Source organism: Photinus pyralis, unplaced genomic scaffold (genome assembly GCF_008802855.1).
Source record: "Photinus pyralis isolate 1611_PpyrPB1 unplaced genomic scaffold, Ppyr1.3 Ppyr1.4_LG6, whole genome shotgun sequence".
Lineage (NCBI taxonomy): Eukaryota > Metazoa > Arthropoda > Insecta > Coleoptera > Lampyridae > Photinus > Photinus pyralis.
In genome coordinates, this window is record NW_022170663.1 from 46,539,323 (window position 1) to 46,557,246 (window position 17,924).

At 37.8% G+C, this 17,924-nt stretch overlaps 1 protein-coding gene and 1 long non-coding RNA gene across 2 annotated transcripts; both read left to right on the forward strand.

The window, feature by feature from the left end:
- The first annotated feature begins 1,572 nt into the window (after nucleotides 1–1,572).
- Nucleotides 1,573–9,357, forward strand: LOC116174050 (putative carbonic anhydrase 3). Its single transcript, XM_031491829.1, has 4 exons — nucleotides 1,573–1,624; nucleotides 1,743–1,883; nucleotides 8,730–8,959; nucleotides 9,013–9,357. Exons 2-4 carry the CDS (start codon nucleotides 1,844–1,846, stop codon nucleotides 9,349–9,351), a joined length of 609 nt encoding a protein of 202 aa, XP_031347689.1. The 5' UTR covers nucleotides 1,573–1,624; nucleotides 1,743–1,843; the 3' UTR covers nucleotides 9,352–9,357.
- Nucleotides 9,358–14,855: 5,498 nt separating this feature from the next.
- On the forward strand, nucleotides 14,856–16,618 carry LOC116174051. The gene is made up of 4 exons (XR_004146023.1): nucleotides 14,856–14,974; nucleotides 15,023–16,021; nucleotides 16,068–16,188; nucleotides 16,244–16,618. It is a non-coding gene; the product is annotated as an uncharacterized LOC116174051 (long non-coding RNA).
- The last annotated feature ends 1,306 nt before the right edge of the window (nucleotides 16,619–17,924 follow it).

Here is a 17,924-nt window from a genome sequence, read left to right on the forward strand (position 1 = left end):
CTAAAAGTGACAGCGTGACAGTTCTCATTATTGACTACTAGTTAATAATAAAAAATTATTAACCACTTTGAACAAATGCCGAGAAAGCCTACTTTACAAGTGGAAAAAAGGTTAATAATCATGTCATCAGACGCTAGTAGTGAAAAAAATGATTTATTAAATGTCTAACTAATAATATCCACCTTGTTAGTAAAAGATCGCGACATAGGCACCTATTGCAAATAGTGACCAATAGAAGTCGTTGATGCGATGAATACCCTCAATGCAGCACTGTTTGTATGGCTGCCCACACACGTATTCTCTTCTATTGATTCCATGATGCTATGTAAACATACTTAGTGATGACGTCATAATACACCGATTGCGTGCAAACTAAGAAAAATCCTACTATTGCCTGCTTGCTGCTTAGGTTCTTGGGAGGTTTTCATCGGTAAGTTATTGACAATTTACTTCTTAGGGGCGTTTGTACCACGATAGTTCAACGTCCAGCTGAGTTGACTGATTAAATGAAGAAATTTGATTGGTTTAAATTATAAAATATTACCTATCTAACCAAGTTACTTATTTCAGTCAATCCTTTATTTGACCTGTTATGTATTAATTCATCTAAGGACTGGTCTTTCCTATTTCAGTTAAGCTTTTCTGGCTTTTAGGTTTATTCGTTTCCTTAGAAAGTAATTGTCAGATAAGACTGAACTGAATCGTGAAAATCTAGTCATAAATGAATTAGCAACTTCGGATGTACAATCACGCATTACTTAACTGTACAATAATAATCTATAACCTTGAATGGAATAGAGTTGTGATTAAATGGAGGAACTATAGTACTTTAATTTAGCAAAGGAAATAATATTAAGCAAAATGTCAAAAATATCCTTAAGTTGCAGTCGTTTTCTCTGTCCAATGCAATTTCCCAATTTGTGCAATAGAATCGTTTCTTAATTTTAGTGATGTTTTAACATACTCAAGCAAAAAATTATTAGCGTAAGGGAAAATATGTGGAAAGTAAGCTATAAGTAAGGTACCACGGATTTTTAATACCTACATGTAATAGGTGAAATAATCAAACCATCCTTTTTATTGTTTGTGATAAATTGGGATTAGTAGGTTTGATCATTAATTGTGTAAATACAACCAAATGCCGTGAATTTTGATCTGTTGATAATATAAACTTTTGAGTTCTCTTCGCGCAATCCGACTTTTCATATCCTTAATCGTCTCGTGTTGTAACATTTAGTGTACATTTCTAATTACTTAAATTACTTAAATAAAATGAGGGAAGTAGATACCTAAAAGGATTTTAAAATAAAATTATGCGTTAGGTACAATGAATACAACAATATTTTTTATTTTGAATTTAGTAGACCATAATACCTCACACAGTTTGTAGGTGAACTTTAATTTAATAAATAACATTTATTGCTCTAATTGACAGACAAATTTCACTTTTATTCTTATAAATATATGGTGGAGCATATTAGTTATTTTTTAAATTCGTTTAAGCGCAGTGGTCGGTCGTATATTAACATTCGTTTTATATTTACATATATTTTAATAATGTTTATGCTTACGATTACAATTGTATTACTTAGATTAATTCAGGTATTAACAAGCCAAGAATGTGGTGAGTTTCTTTTTATAATGAATAGGATCGATAAAATTTGTGTAGGTACCTTAAGTTCACTATTGTGCAAGTCTTCTAAAGACGCATGATGATTTCGTCTTTATTTGTAATCTTTCAGATCCCCACAGAGGTATAAGACAGTCACCGATAAATATTAAAACAAATGACGCTATTCCCTTGGTTCTTCCTCCTTTGCAATGGAGCACCGGGTATGGGACGATGCCTGAAAGTATGATGTTGGCTAGTGATGGACATTCGTGTAAGTATGATTTCTTTTACTTGAATTTATTCCAAACTGACATATATTAAAAGTTTGACTTTATTTATTTCATACTAATTATTACTCTTTTGGAACTATAATGGTCCTAATATTTATATGGATATTTTTAAAAGTTTGGCAGTTCAAGTTTAGTACGTTTTCCCACGCAAACAAAAATTCCAAAGGTGACTTGGCAGGAACTCATTTTTGATCGCATAGTGTACCGACGTACCCAAAAAATCAGATGTTTGAATTCAACTCAATAATTGAATTTTTATAGTTATATATACAATATTTTTGCTACAACTGGTAGCATTAAAACTTCAGAAATGTACAAAAAGATACATCAATTAAAACTGCATCTTACAAGTTTCATAAAGATGGATGGATTGTAGTTGCTACGAAAAATCCGCTTTTTACTCCATACTTGCAATAAAAATTCAAATCAATTTCTTAGAAAATTCGATCGTTATTTTTAATACAAATAATAATAATAATAATAATAAATGTCTTTATTAGGCAGTTGTACAAAGTAAATATCTAAATAATATGTACTATATTAAAGCTAACTGCCTAAGGGCGGAGTTCAGTCAATCATAAAGCATGCTTGACTGCTCTTCCACTCAACCCAATCAATGACAATCAACAAAAATTTACTTTCCCTTAATTATACAGCGTCATACCTGCAAATAATATCCAGGAGCGTTTTTGAAAATAGCTAAAGTAGGAGGCGATAACAACAATCGTTTGAAAATACATTTAAATTTTGATTTTGTACGCAACGACAATGACCATCGACGAACTTGAAGATACTTTATCTGACAAAAACTGAGGCGAAAATACATGACGAAGATACTTCTGTTCTCAATACTCCAACCTTTTACATGCAATGATGCCTATCAAGCAATTTAATTATCATTATCTTCAAAGAATTGAAAAAATACTTTGTTTTGTGTCTGTCTGTCTTTAGTATGTGTTGTTTATCTTTTACATGGATCATATAGGTATCAAACGAAAGCTTATAGATATAATGTCAAAAGGTGAACCCCTCCCCCCCCCTAAACAATCGCTCGCTCTAAAAGTACTTAAATCCAGAATAGAATAAGAAATTTGAACTCTTTTTTTTAAATAAACGATAGAGAACTCAAAATGTTCACCAGCTCCTAAAATATGTATATAGGGCACCAAACCTTGATCGCGCCCCGGGCGCCAACGTACTAGCTACGCCACTGATTATAGGGAAATAAACTTTTTGTTTATATCAATTGAGTCTTAGCGCTCCGCTTCCGCAAAGGACAAACGATTTCAAGGCTAAACCCTGAAATTGGTTCATTTTCGCTTTTAAGTTAGAGGTTTCATTAATCGAAATGCCAGTTTCCCCGGAAACTTCCGTTTTATTTGTAATTGTATAAATTTATGCGTATCTATCGCAAACAGTTTATGACCTCGAACTTGTCACTATTTCTTCTGCGTGAAGTTAACGAAACGTCTGACCTTGCTTCCCGGCCGACTCTGCTGCATTCATCGGTTCCTATGAAAGCGAAATTATAATAAACTAAACAAATATAGAAAACGAGCTCCTGGGTATGGCTATAGCATGTGCAAAACCAAATTCTAAACCTGATGTTAGTTTTGCTTTTATTTAAAGTGTATATGTACCTATGAAATTTCATTTAATTGCTTCCATAAGTAGGAAAGTTGGCACTGCACATCCTACACAAAACAAAATTTGGAAAATGGCGATTCGTTTGCTTTTATTCCAAGTAGTATGTATCAAATTTCGTTTGAATATTTCCATAAATAAGAAAGTTGGCACTGCGCATGCGCAAAACCAAATTTTGAAACTGGCTTTAAATTTGCTTTTATTTCAAGTAGCTATGTACCAAATTTCATTTAAATCCTTCCGTCAATAAGAAAGTTGGCACTGCGCATGCACAAAACCAAATTTTGAAACTGGCCTTAAATTTGCATGAATTCCAAGTGGTTATGTATCAAATTTCATTTAAATCCCTCCATAAATAAGAAAGTTGGCACTGCGCATGCGCAAAATCAAATGTTGAAACTGGTGTTAAATTTGCTTTTATTACAAGTGGCTATGCATTAAATTTCTTTTTTTTTTTAATTAAAATTAATGTGTCTCAACATCAAAGGTCATTGACACAGGAACAATCAAGTATTAGCCATACATTTCTAAACTTAACCTAAGAGCTATACGCTAAATTTTGTCATAGATATTGATACTTTGGAGGAACTTGGTCACATGGCGGAGTTGGTCGGTAGAGTTTAGAATTTCATTTAAGCTGTTCTTCAGTGTGTGGAAGCGTATTTGCATGATGTTCGTAATCGATAAGGATGTGTTTTATAGTCAGTGGATTGTTGCAGTGTTCACAGACGGGTGGAGGATCGGAGGTTAAGAGATGCATGTGAGTCAATCTTGTGTGTCCGATTCGTAGTCTTCGAATGATAATTTTACTTTTCCTGGACATGGGGGCAGCTTTAAATGGCTTTACTGTTGGATTGATCTCGTGAAGTTTTGAGTGAACACTGTTCCAGTGCGTCTGCCAGGTTTTGCGTAAATACCTTCATAAATAAAAAAGAGTGCAATTCGGTTTATAAATGGTCGAGATGCGAAAAGGGCATTGTGAATGCTGATCGATTAGGCTCAATTTTTCATGCAATTCGGTTCATAACTAACGGAGATGTCAAAAGGGCCTTCCCTATTTTTTGGGCTACATTGCCAATTCACGAACTCCGATCTACAAATTTGATAAAGAATCCACCTGCAAAATTTCCTCGTAATCGGTCCATTCGTTTATGAGTTATCGTGCTAACGGACTGACAGACGGACAGACAGCGCAAAATTATAAACTCGCTAGGAGCTCGTTAATAAGCGGGCGTTTAATATGCTTGTACGAGTTTGCTCAAATAACGTCCTCCGGTATTTCTAAGAGAGGGTTATCAGACAGGTAGCAAAATTGATTTCGTAGTATATAATCAATGGTAGTGCTAACCAAGATTGAATTTACCTACTCGGACAGTGAGAGCATTACATACCTACACTGTGCATGATGTAACGGAAGTTACGGTTACAATTATGTGTATACGCAAGGAATATATCTGTGCAATAGGTTCGTGATTCTATGATGACGCTAGCCACCAATCTCGATTGTTCTCACCCTGTAAATGTTGCTTGGAAGAACCTTCGTAATATCCATCAAAGGTGGGTTTTGGTACTCTCTCCAGTAAAAATTGGAACTCTTCTCAACATTACAATGTCGCCTACCTCCTGAAAATTCTTGGCACCGTAACGGGTTTTGTATCTGGACTGCTCACTAGGTCCCTCGCGACTCAGGTGGTTTCCAGTCGGCATTTTCATCTTCCCCATAAGCTGCCAAGGGTCCATCATTGAATGATGATTCTGTTAGGGCCATTTATCCGAGGCCACTGGGTTGACCTTAGGGTATGTCGACCTCTACGCCACTATACAAATTCTGCAAATTAATTTAACTCCAAGTCAAACTCATTTAAAAAGTACACTAAGGCCGGTCCTACTTTGGAAGCGGAATTTCTCCCGACTAGACCCGCTCCGACCGTCTGGTCGGGAGAAATTCCGCTTCCAAAGTAGCGGTTCTGGTCGGGTCTGAAGAAAACAAACACATGGCGTACCGTTGGTCGCCCCTCCTACACTCCAGTGCACGTTTCGGGGAGGAGAGTCGGATCTGAACTGGTCTGACAACAATCAAACAGGTTTGTTTTTTCTTCCAGTTGCATGAAAGCTTTGGTGAAAACTAGCTGTAAGGTAGGAGCGCTGAGTCTGGACTGGTCTGGCCTGGCCGGGTCGGGTCTGGGGGCCAAATCGACTGCGCTTCCAATGTAGGAGTAGCCTAAGGTGTAGGAGAGGCGACGGTGCGTCATGTGTGTTTTCTTCGGACCCGACTAGACCCGCTCAGACCGTCTGGTCGGGAGAAATTCCGCTTCCAATGTAGGACCGGCCTAAGGCGTCACAATCCGTGGACACCACAAATTTAATGCCAATCATAAAGTTTCATAATTTGCTTATATTACGGAATAAACCACTGCCATTCAATTCTAGTTTAGACGAGTGATCATTTTTATCCACCTAGCTAGTTTTCTTACTCGTAATATATCTACGTAATATATGAGTCTTGTCTCAGAATTCCCGCCAATCCCACGGCTGAAGCGTCTGTGAACAACACTGTGATCGCCGCGTTCTTGTCATAAAGTTTAGAACTGCTTGCCTCACCAAAGCTTCCTTCAAATCTTGGAAGGTCGTGTTCTTCCGGTGACTCCAATTGAACTTGATGGATGTCCTCGTCAGGTTGCTAAGAGGTTGTCGCGTAATTCTGAATGAAACGCCGAAAGTAGGAAGTCAGTTTTAGGAACCGCCGTACTTTGTGTGCATTCTTCGGTTGCAGAAATTCGGCACCGCTCGCGTTTTATTTTGCCCAGGACGTATACCATGGGCACTTATTACGTACGCTAAGTAGTCCCTTCCATCCCAACTGGTACTTTAAATTTAGCTCATCGCAAAGCCTCAAACAAACGCAATCTGTAGTATTTCATCACAACCTGCACGAGGGGATCAAAATAGGTCGAGGTAAGACATCGACACTATGTTCCTCAATGGTCTCAACGCCATGTTGATGAGCTAAACCTTTGAATATAGAATTTTATATTCAAAGGCTAAACTCATGCTGTGAGTTAGTTAAACCAAAAATTAATCTCTCAAACTGTCCTGTAGTGTCGGGGGTAATGAAGGTGGTCTTCGGGGTCGAATCCTCACTCTAGGGGCACCTGGACGCACGAGTATTCATGAGTCCGAGCGTTGTGAATAGTCGATCGACTCCCACTTAAGTTTTTCATTTGATCATCGGGCGTCGCTATTGGGAAATTAGTGTTTACTGTGTTTCTATTCAATGCACTATAATCGATCCCTAATCGCGACTCGCCAAATTTGTTTGAAATCAGCAGCCCGGGGCTCGCGTACTACGAATTCGTTTCTGTAACTATAGTACTATAGGCCACGTTCCCCTCCTTTAACAATTGTGTTTGTTTTCCGCTCAGATAGGCTGGCACGGTAAGGTTATTCTCGCACGGGGATTTTGCTGTCAACTATTGTCGCTGTCGTCAAATCGGTACACTGTAACTCGGCAAGAACGCGAAGCAATCGCGAAACACAATTTCTGCAACTGTATTTTTACCTAGAGTTTCTCCTGGGTCCAATTTCCATCTCGTCATTGGTAAGGTTTATAACTGGCACAGTTATCGACAACCCTGGACAGACCGTTCCAATCAAATTGATTCCGTCTGCTACCAATACACTGGGTTTCTCACTCGTTGTTCGGACTCGCGTTATGTTTCCACCATTTCCGTGTCTTTAAATGGGAATTCGGAAATTAGTACCTCCGTGCTCACATTTGCCGTTGTATTTTCAGCAGAACGTTCACATTCTGGTTGTGCTCGTTACAAGTATGTCCTCTGTATGACCCGGTTGTTTACATTGGAAACACGATTTATAATCTATCCGACGCGGACATTAATTGGAATAATTCCTCCGGACGGACAATTGAAATATCTCACTGCTTGCTTCGGTTTGCCACCTGCGCTCTCTGACTTTACCTGTGGCATCCAATCTTGCGTTTTCTCCTCGGTTTTCTCTATCGAATAATTTGTCTCGCCACGATTTTTGAAAAGTGTCACGCCGGTTCGTGCTACAATCTCAGTGTTTCATGGAAATACACTACAACATCTTCACGTTTTTCTATGCGTCTCCACGAGAGTGTCACACGTAAGTCAAGTAGCCTTGAATTCGAATTCAAACTAGCCACGAACGGATTTTCGCTCTCCTAACGTGAAACCGCCGCCACTAAGTGGATTCTCGCATTTTCCAATTTAACTTCATGCGACCAGTTCTGTAGTTTTGCGCTGGTATTCACCTTTTCTAGTCATTTCATAGCTTCTCTGCCGCTGGTTCTATTGAAGTTGGGAATTGTTTTACTTAATTCGGGCATGAGATAAAGGTTTTTACGAAAACCAGGTCCACAATTTATCAAAATTTATCAATATGTCATTTTGTAGGCGCCCATGAAGTTGGCTGCGAAAAATTGGCGGCCTGAAAATTAATCGCAATGGTTCTAAATTCAATGTACTTCAATGTACTAAAACCCGTTACTATGGCACCCCTTCCTTTTCGAAAAAATCGAGTTCCGAACAAATCACGGTTAACTTCACGCAAGCGCCGAACAGATTCCCTCCAAAGAGCTAAACAGATCCTGTTTCAATTTGAAATCGACAAGTGACACGTGATCAAACATCCAAGGCAGAGTCTCCTTACGTTATTTGTAAACAACGCTCAAACCTGGAGTATAATGAGTAGGAAAGGAAATTTGAGGGTACAGACATCAGACAGACCGACTAACAGACTGACATCATCGAGATGTTTGATTCGGACTCCTGTTTCAAAATGAGTATTTCCGTAAAAAAAGAGGGAGGTCATTTTTTGCCTCAATAATTAAAGATAAGACACTTTGGAACCGCATTCTTCCGACGAACCTGATTTTGAAACCTAAATGTCCTGGCAAAGTGTCATAGATTTTGGTGTTAGTCGTTATTGGCACTTTGAGAGATAGGAGTTTTACGAAATTCAACTAGTTTAACCGGGTGACAAGATTTGCTGTGGAATTTTTGTAAAACCCTATTCTTTTCATTGTCGCCTTCAAAAAATTGAATTTTCAACTTATAGTCTATTCCTGGAAATCGACATACAATCCCCAAATATGTAGGTACCTATACCTTTGCAGATTCTAATACAATAATTATTTTTAGTAAAATTAACTGTGGAATCAAGTATGCCTCTTAATTTAAAAGCCCCTTTAACATCTGTTCCTTACGAGTTCAACCATATACATTTCCACTGGGGGGACGGAGAAGACAACAATAAAGGAAGCGAACACTACGTCAATGGGCACTTCTACCCTTTGGAGATGCACGCAGTTCATACGCAATCTGTATCAAACACAACTGATAAATTTCTCGTCGTTGCTTATTTATTCCAGGTATAGGTATATTCTAATAGTCTTAGTACCCGCATTAAAGCCATAACTTTCAGCTGTCACGTCAGAAGAATCCTGTAATGGAAAAAATCGTTGATGCCATTTTGGATGCCACAATAAACGGAAACGGCACAGTTGAAAACTTTAAATTGATTAACCTACTGTACAATATTCCGTTTTCTTATTTCACATACGAAGGGTCGCTTACGACTCCTCCTTACACGGAATCTGTAGTATTTTTGGTGGCCGCGACACACTTTCCAATCACCAAACATCAACTGGAAGCCTTTCAACAAGCGGCTTCGATTAATCCAGGGTTGAGAAATAATTACAGATGCCTTCAAGATACTAACCATAGGAAAGTCATGCATGTGTTGTTGCCGTCGTATCTTTAATCTGTATAGTTATCATATCGAAAATGTATTATATACTTTAAGTAAGTAAAATAAATAATTATTCCTCGTAGTCATCAGTAATGGAAATATAGATCTAGAATTTAGATAGTACTGCGATCGTACATTATAGAATGTGGAAGTATGTTCAAAACGATTGACGTAAAATACGATAATACCAGTTACCACCTGTCAACTTGAGTGTATAATTCTATCAGCGCTTCATAAATTTGATCTTGAAAAACCAAAAGAAATCAGTTTACAAATACAACTCAATCCTATGTAACTATGTTAACGGAGATAGTTCACTATTCCGTGGCAAAGGGTATTTAACGCGATTGGATCTTGACAACGATACCACAAAATCAAACCCATTGAGTTGAAATTTAAAATCTGAAAAATTTGAGCCCTGTAGAGAATCACTTAATAGTGTCGTGTAAAGGTACTAACTGGTCACAAACCGCTTAAAAAATATCCCAAAATATCTACAAAAACGCCAACGTCTGCCTTTCAACGGTTTACCTCAATTCGTTTCTCAGGTTACCTACTAATCCACCACCAATAATGACGTTTTACCAAATCTTTTGGTTCTTAAACTTAGTTAGTATTAGCATAGTGTAAGAATTCTTACACTATGGTATTATGTAGAAGTTGCTCGGAAAAGTAACCACTTGTTACCAAAAAACTTATATTTTACTCCCAGACTTAAATAAAATATTACATTAACTTCTCACAGAAATCACATCCGACCAAGTTGATTTCAAATGTTACTTTTGCGATTCTGTCCATGACTTTCAAAAGGGCAGCTATAGGAGAACGTAAAAATTTAAATCTCTCACCTATTTTAATATCGGCCTCCTCATCTCCTCAACAACCACAAATAAATCTACTGTCCCCTAGAGATAGAACTCATCCAAAGAAATAGAAAAATTACCCAACAATGAAGGCACAACAAAACAAGTATAAATTGTACAACTCTTGTGCAGATAAAGGGCATTTTTTTAACCGAAATAGCTTTTGTTTTGACATCACCAATGGATATATTACTTGCAGACGTCTCAATCGCCCTTTGTGAGTACCTACCCTCCTCCGACCATCCATTCTTGAGGTATAAGGGAATATACCCGATCACGATAAGAGGTCGAGGAGAAGGGCTAGGGTTGGTAGAAATTAATTCCTTTCGTTGAGACCTTTCATTAGAGTACCATGAAGGATAAAACTAGTTCCAATCCCCCTCCCTCCCTTACTTTGACAGAAAGAAGGGCAGTACTTGGTAGAAAACGGTTCCTTTCGTTGAGACCTTTAATTAGAATACAATGAGAGATAACATTAATTCTTAAACCCCCCTCCCCCCTCGGACTCGCTGATCTTGAAAAAGAGTCGCACGAGAAAGTTATAGTTTGTACAAACCAATATATTTTGATGAGACCTTTCATTAGAATACCATGAAAGGTAGAACATGTCTTTACCCCCCCCCCCCCCCCATTTGCTAAAGTTTCACTTGGTACCTCTAAAGGCATGCGTAAGCAAAATCTGAGACCAATTGGTTGTTCGAAACGGCAGAAGTGGGTCGGATGGACGGACGGACGGACAAAACGCAAACAATGCGCAAAAAATTAAACGGGTTTCTTATAAACACAAATACGTTTAACAATTTCGTTATAAACAACATTGTACCTAATGTAAATTTAATCACGTAATTATCATTCAATCACTCTTACAATTTCTAATATAACTCAAGCGCGTTGAAGTTGGAACTGAACTCGAAACACAATTCAATTTGCTTATATAGCAAACCACATTCTTTCTTCAGAATGTTCTCGAAAAAACACGTCATATTTCTTGAAAAGATTACATCACATCTGCCTTCGTTCTTGTTGCCGATGACAAATCTTTCATGGCGCCTCGAGGTCTATCAGTATTTCTAGAATATTCGCTATACTACCCCCTCATAAAACTGTTACGTCTCCGACGAGGTTGCAGAGGAAACATAGATGGGTTTACTTGCACTAACACCCCCTCGTTCATCTTCCATTCTTCAAGAAACATTAACAGACTTAGCAATTCCTGCAACTATCGGAAGGTGTTGAAAACAAACACACTATTACATAATATAATGAACAAGAACAAGATTTATTATGACGTTAATACATTATTAGCCAGGTATAAGTGAGTTTTTACTGGCGATAGGAGAAGTTGACTAGCGAGCCATTAGGCGAGCTTGTCATCTCCTAGAGCCAGTAAAAACTATTACCTGGCGTATAATGTACAATATTTTATTTGTTACTCATTTGTAAGCAATATTAAACGTAAATAATTAGTTCTTAAATTGATCTTGAAGAAATGTCTAAAATATCATGTTATCCATGTAACAGAGACTTCGCATTAATTCTGGCCAATGAAATTACTAGATTACTAATTTGTAAAATTTTTACAGGTCTGCTGTCAGTTTTACAAGTCAGTAGCGTTTAAACATGACGTTTACCCGTTTGCGTTTTGTCTTGTTAATCAACGTTTACAACTGAGTAACAAATAATAGTTATTTACATGAAAGTCCGGAAAATGATACATTACTAGCGCGAAAATATTGAAGTACGACGCCAATTTTGCGCCGAGTACTTTAATTGCCCAGGCAGGTAATGTCATTTTACTGACTGTATTAAATTTTACCCGAAATCGTATTTTCAATTTTCATATAGAACTTTTGATTAACGTCAATCTGTCAGTGATGACAAGTCATTACAGACAGTTAGCAATGTCACAAATGCGGACGGTAAAGTGAAGGTGCGGCCGGTAAAGTGACAGTGTGGCCAGTAAAGTGACAATTGGCAGGAAACGTAGTCAGCTCTGCCTCTGGCATGGAAGCTGCAATTCCCTGACAGAAAGTAGGGATGAAAATGAAGGTTACAGGACGATTTTGGGTAAAAAAATATGAATGAATATGGAAATAGCTAATACAAAAATTCACAGATTCCGGCGACATTGGAAATGGTAACATACTATTTAATACAAATAACTCTTATTCATTGGGTTAGTTGCTATATGCAAACAAATATAGCAAACGAGCTCCTGAGTGCGACTATAGCATGCTCAAAACTAAATGATGAACCTATGGTGTTATATTTGCTTTTATTCCAGGTGCCTATGTATAAATGTTCATTTAAATGCATTTATAAATAAGAAAGGTGGGACTGCGCATGCGAAAAGCAAAATTTTGAAACTGGCTTAGATTTGCTTTTGTTCCATGTGCCTATGTTAATATGCGTCATAACATGCTCGTGATACTCTTAATGTTATAGATTACGTATGCGCAGGCAGGATGCTCTATATCTTAAAACTGCCGATCGCAAACCACTAGTAATTCACTTTGACGAACTGTGGTTGTCGCATTTCAAATCTTTTCCTCGTCCTAACCTTTCAACATTCGGAAGTTTCACATAATCGTTACATATAAACTTCTAAACTAACATCGTATAAGTGATTTCAACACTAAAAACAATCTACCGTCTTACGAACCGGTTGCGGGGTTCCTCTGGGATTAATGCAGCAGACCAATATTTCCACTCCCCTGCCCTGGAATACCGCACCTCCAGCATATTACGCACGATCCTGCATCTGTCGTATAGCGTAGTATTTCAGATTTCCTGCTTTCCGGTATCAGTTATGGCACACTTGTCGTGCCATCGTCTATTTCTACAACCCTTTTAAGAAGACCATCTTACAACCGTAACTGTCCCACTGAGCCCAATTATACGTCTTTAAAAGTTGACCATATCGAGATATCTCTTCCCAGGTTGGCCTTCTATTTTCCATTTTATTAGACGAAATCACGGTCACTTTTTTGAGCTGTTCGGAGTTCTTGTGGTACCCAGTTATCATCCAAAAGTCCAGTGCGTCGTGCGTGTTGTTCTTCATATTTGTGCTCTAGTTATGAGCAGTGCCGACAATCCTCAGACCAACTTGCGATTAACCGCTTTCCATATCTAAGATGGAAAACCATTTAGCACCCGTTAGCTTATCTAGCGTGTCATCGATTCGGGGCACCAACTATCTTGCTTTCTTACTTTGTTCAGATGCCTATAATCTACGCAAAACCTCTAGTGCCATCTTTCTTCTTCACACCACAAGGTGAGGTCCAAGGGCTCCTGGATGGTTCAATATGTGGCTGATGATCTTTTATTTATTTATTTATTTATTTATTTATTTATTTATTTATTTATTTATTTATTTATTTATTTATTTATTTATTTATGGTTCCTCTTATTCTGAGCCCTCAACAGGCTTGCGCCCAATTACAGAAGGTCTTAAGTTGTTCCACACTACTCCGGTATTTACCTTACGAATTAGGAAAACTGCAGGAAACCAAATTCGGAATAGTTGGCAGAATGCTAAAAACTGATGTAAGGAAATTCCTATCTCTGCCACAGATGGAAAATTCTTACCTCAGCTCAGGTTCGAACATCCGGCTTCCATAGCTATGTAGCCCAACGCCTTTCTCGGTACTTCAAAGTGTCATCACATCACTCTTGATACAGCTGCTGTAAACGTTTATCTCCGTATCGAGCTTTCAACCCTGATACAATTTGTTCAAAATCCTTTTACTGGTTTTCCGGAATCGTACGCAAAACATCCAACGCATCTCCAAGTAAGCAACCTGAGCAATAGCCAATAAGTCTGCCTACTCTTCCAGTGTCCATTAATTATTTCTATCTGCAGCGGCTTCAAATTTCAATGTGTCTCAAGTAGATAGACGTTCGATACTTGAATATGTTATTGTGGTTTATGGGTGTTTTTATTTTATTGACAACCTATTATTATGACAAAAAAACTAGGTACCACCGTACCACTAATATTTATCACAACGCGATTTCTCGAGGCTAGCTGCTTCAACGCAAAAGAAAATTATTTATAGAAAAAGTATGCCATACCTACTGTCGTTACAAAATAACTGCCAGATTTATTTGGGCGAACGGACAGACATACAAAAGGTCTGACTTATGAACCTAAAGCCCTAAAGTTTGATACCTTTCTGAAGATGGCATTGGCAGTTGCAACGAAATTGAAGAGCAGTTCTTCATATTTCCGTTATTTTAGAGTTAGACAACATGGTATATTGGTATTCGTGTTATCCACAGTGAATTCCAATACGACCTCTATATCAGTGTTTATTTGCGAAGAGTAAATTTACTTTAGTTGTCATTACGCTCTGCACCCAGTTAACCTGATTTATAGTGAGGTTAATGCGCCATAATGTATTGCATAAATTGACGTAATTACTGCGTACTACGAGTAGAAGAAAAGTCCACTCACTTATTCTTGTGCAATAAAAACGCTGCAGTTTTTAATTAAGAGCCAATTAAATCATTATTTTAGCGAAAATTGCCACTTGCATTAATTTCAGCGGAAACTTTTCTTTAATTCAAAGAGAACAAAGTTATTATGTTGTATTAATAGTAAAATTATGGTCTCACATTATAGAAATTGTAATTATAATAACTATGGATGCCCGATGAAGGCACTGAAGTTACTTGTGACAACTTCCAGAACAAGATGGTCCAGGGTTTTCGGATTTGTTCCTTAAGCAATTAATAATGGATCGAAAATAGTTTTCTTCGCCAATTTGGAGGTAAGGTTTGATTAACGAAGCTGAGCGGTGCCTCATAATTTTTACTAGTTCCCACTCGCCAACTCCACATTTTGGTAATTTAGACACGCCATTGGAGCGAGCTGAATGATATGATTATTCTAGTCTTTTTATATCAGGATCTGCTTTCTGGGCACACAAATTTAACCATTTAGCCACCTCATTAAAGCCAACAGTAAAATTTATATACCGTCCTACACTCGTAGGATGTTTTTGATTTTCTGCATGTATTACTGTGAGTACTGTGACTGTTTTCCCATATTAACTTTATGGGCAATCTATGGGAAAAAGAGAGTCTATTTAAGAATTTATAATAAATACATATACCTACTATAGTCTGTCTCATCTTGTCTTTCCAGTACAGGAAACATGGGGAAATGAATGCAATCCTTATAGGAGTTGCGATGCCGATTTTATAGATTACAAATACGTCCATTCTCTTCAAATCATATTCTGATAACATGTGGCATCATTGTTGGGCATAAGACCCTGTTCCACGATCTATCGTGTCCTGTACTATAAAGGCAAGGTGATAACGGGCGATCAAAAATGAGTTGCTGTCGAGTGGCCTTTGGAAGTTCACGTTAAATACGATTTCCCATGTAAACAAAAATTCCAAAGGTGACTCGACAGCACCTCATATTTGATCGCATTGTACCTCAGTTTCGTCCGCCGTTCAGGATCACGAAGACCGGTTACGGAGACATAGTGTGCGGGTTTATTGCAGCGGTCAAATATCGGATGTTGTACTGGCAAATAAAATAAACCATCCACTTAATTACCCGTCGAATGTTCTGGTGCCCTGTTTACAAATGTCAATTACGATTAACCTGGATTTTCCTGATAAGACTTAAACAACCCCACATAAACAAGCCACTTGATCTCTCACGGAGAACGATGACAATTGTGTTTGAGTCAGGTCGACTGACCTAAGCACAAACGCAAGAGATCAATGCAGCCCTATTTGACATGAAGTATACAGGTTTATTTAACTTTAACCTATGAGATTTTACGTTACGGATAGTACAGGTGAGTATGGCGGGCAATCAAATCAAAACTAAATAAAAATTAATAGGTCTATCGAAAATAATAGTAAACGAATTAAACCTCAACGGTTAAACGGAAAGCTAACTGGTGAATAGAAAATGATTCTGGCTGTTTATGGTCTAGAATACACAGGAATAATTTCCTGGTTGGTTAGTAATCTCGGGAAAAGGTGTTCTGGTGAAATACAAATTCAGTCTATTACAGGGGGACAAGGGGGAGCACATATGCACAAGGTACAAGGAGAGATTTCACTTTCAATGAATAGGACGGCATCAGGCGACATCTAACATGGGGATTTTAGAACACGTATTACAGAGGTTTACAAATAAAATATCTACTTTACAGATTTTCTTCACAAACCGTACTGCAGACGGCATTGCGTGTCGTAAGAAGCGACTAAACAGCAGCCCAACCTAGCGTCGACTTGTCTCCCCTCCCTTAATATCTTAGTAATTTTTCTTTTTATACCAGTTGCGGCAAAGACCCCGGTCTAGTTGGCACTACTAGCCAAGTTTCTTTCGAACCAATTGAAATGTTTTGTTTTCTCCTCCACCTTAGAAATAAGATTTCGTAAATAAACAACCAATCAGAACCAAATTTGATTAACGCCAGCTTCAAAACAAACTGCACACCTGTTGTTTTCTTATCAACGATAACACGTGCTTATCTTGAAACTATGTAATTGTACCTTACGCAACGCGATAACAAATTACCGATAGCGTAAGTTGTCACATCAACGTAAATTTGCCTCGTGGTGCGCATGTACTGTATTTATAAAGTATAACGTAACCTGACCCCAGAATTACCATGCCTTTAAGGGTTGAAAAATATTATCATTTTAAATAGTAGCTCTTAACAACCGTCACTTTCATGTTTAAATTGTGTTTACCACCTAGAAGTATCTTGACATTCTCTTTCCCCACCAATACAAAATTTTCAAACAGTGACTACGTTGTAGTTGGATTCAGCAAGTCAAGCTTTTGATTGAAAATTGTAAATTAAACAAATATAGCAAACGAGCTCCTGGGTATGGCTATAGCATGTGCAAAACCAAATTTTAAACCTGATGTTAGTTTTGCTTTTATTTAAAGTGTATATGTATAAAACTTCATTTGAATGCCTCCATAAATAAAAAAGTTAGCACTGCGCATGCGCAAAACCAAATTTTGAAACTGGTGTTAAATTTGCTTTTATTCCAAGTGGCTATGTATCAAATTTCACTTAAATACCTTCATAAATAAGAAAGTTTGCGATTCGGTCTGTAAATGGTCGAAATGCGCAAATGGCGCTGTGAATGCTGATCGATTAGGCTCAACTTTTGGCATTGTGTTTTATATGGCTAAAGCTATGCGCATATTTAGCCCAGTCAATTTAGACCAAAAATGGGCAATCAGAGGAACTAAAAATACTAGCTCCAATTTTTTCAGAAATGTGTAGGGAGAGGTTCCCTGAACAAGAAAAAATAAAGTCCCTCCAAATTCCGTTGCCGCTGGGGGAAGGGGGGGGGGGGCTTTAAACGACCCATTTTTCAGTTTTTCGCATTTAACTCAAAAATGGTGCGTTGAAGTGAAAAAGTTCTTCAGTACAAAATGAAAGCTTATTAAATTTGCTACAAGTTTGGTTATACTCGTATACATTTTTTCGAGAACAGAACCGTTTTATGGTATTAATGTCCTCGTACCCATCGAATACAACTGCACAATTGGAAGAATAGTGATTTATTATATATGAAGCATACTGCTCACAGATGAAAGCGAAAGCGGTCCCAACATTCCACTTGACTCTGTGAAGGAGAAAGCCACCGTCCACTACAGTGTAAATCGTTTTGAGGTTCACTGCATCCATGCACACAGGGAAAGCCCCATAGAGAGCAGATTTCTTCGTT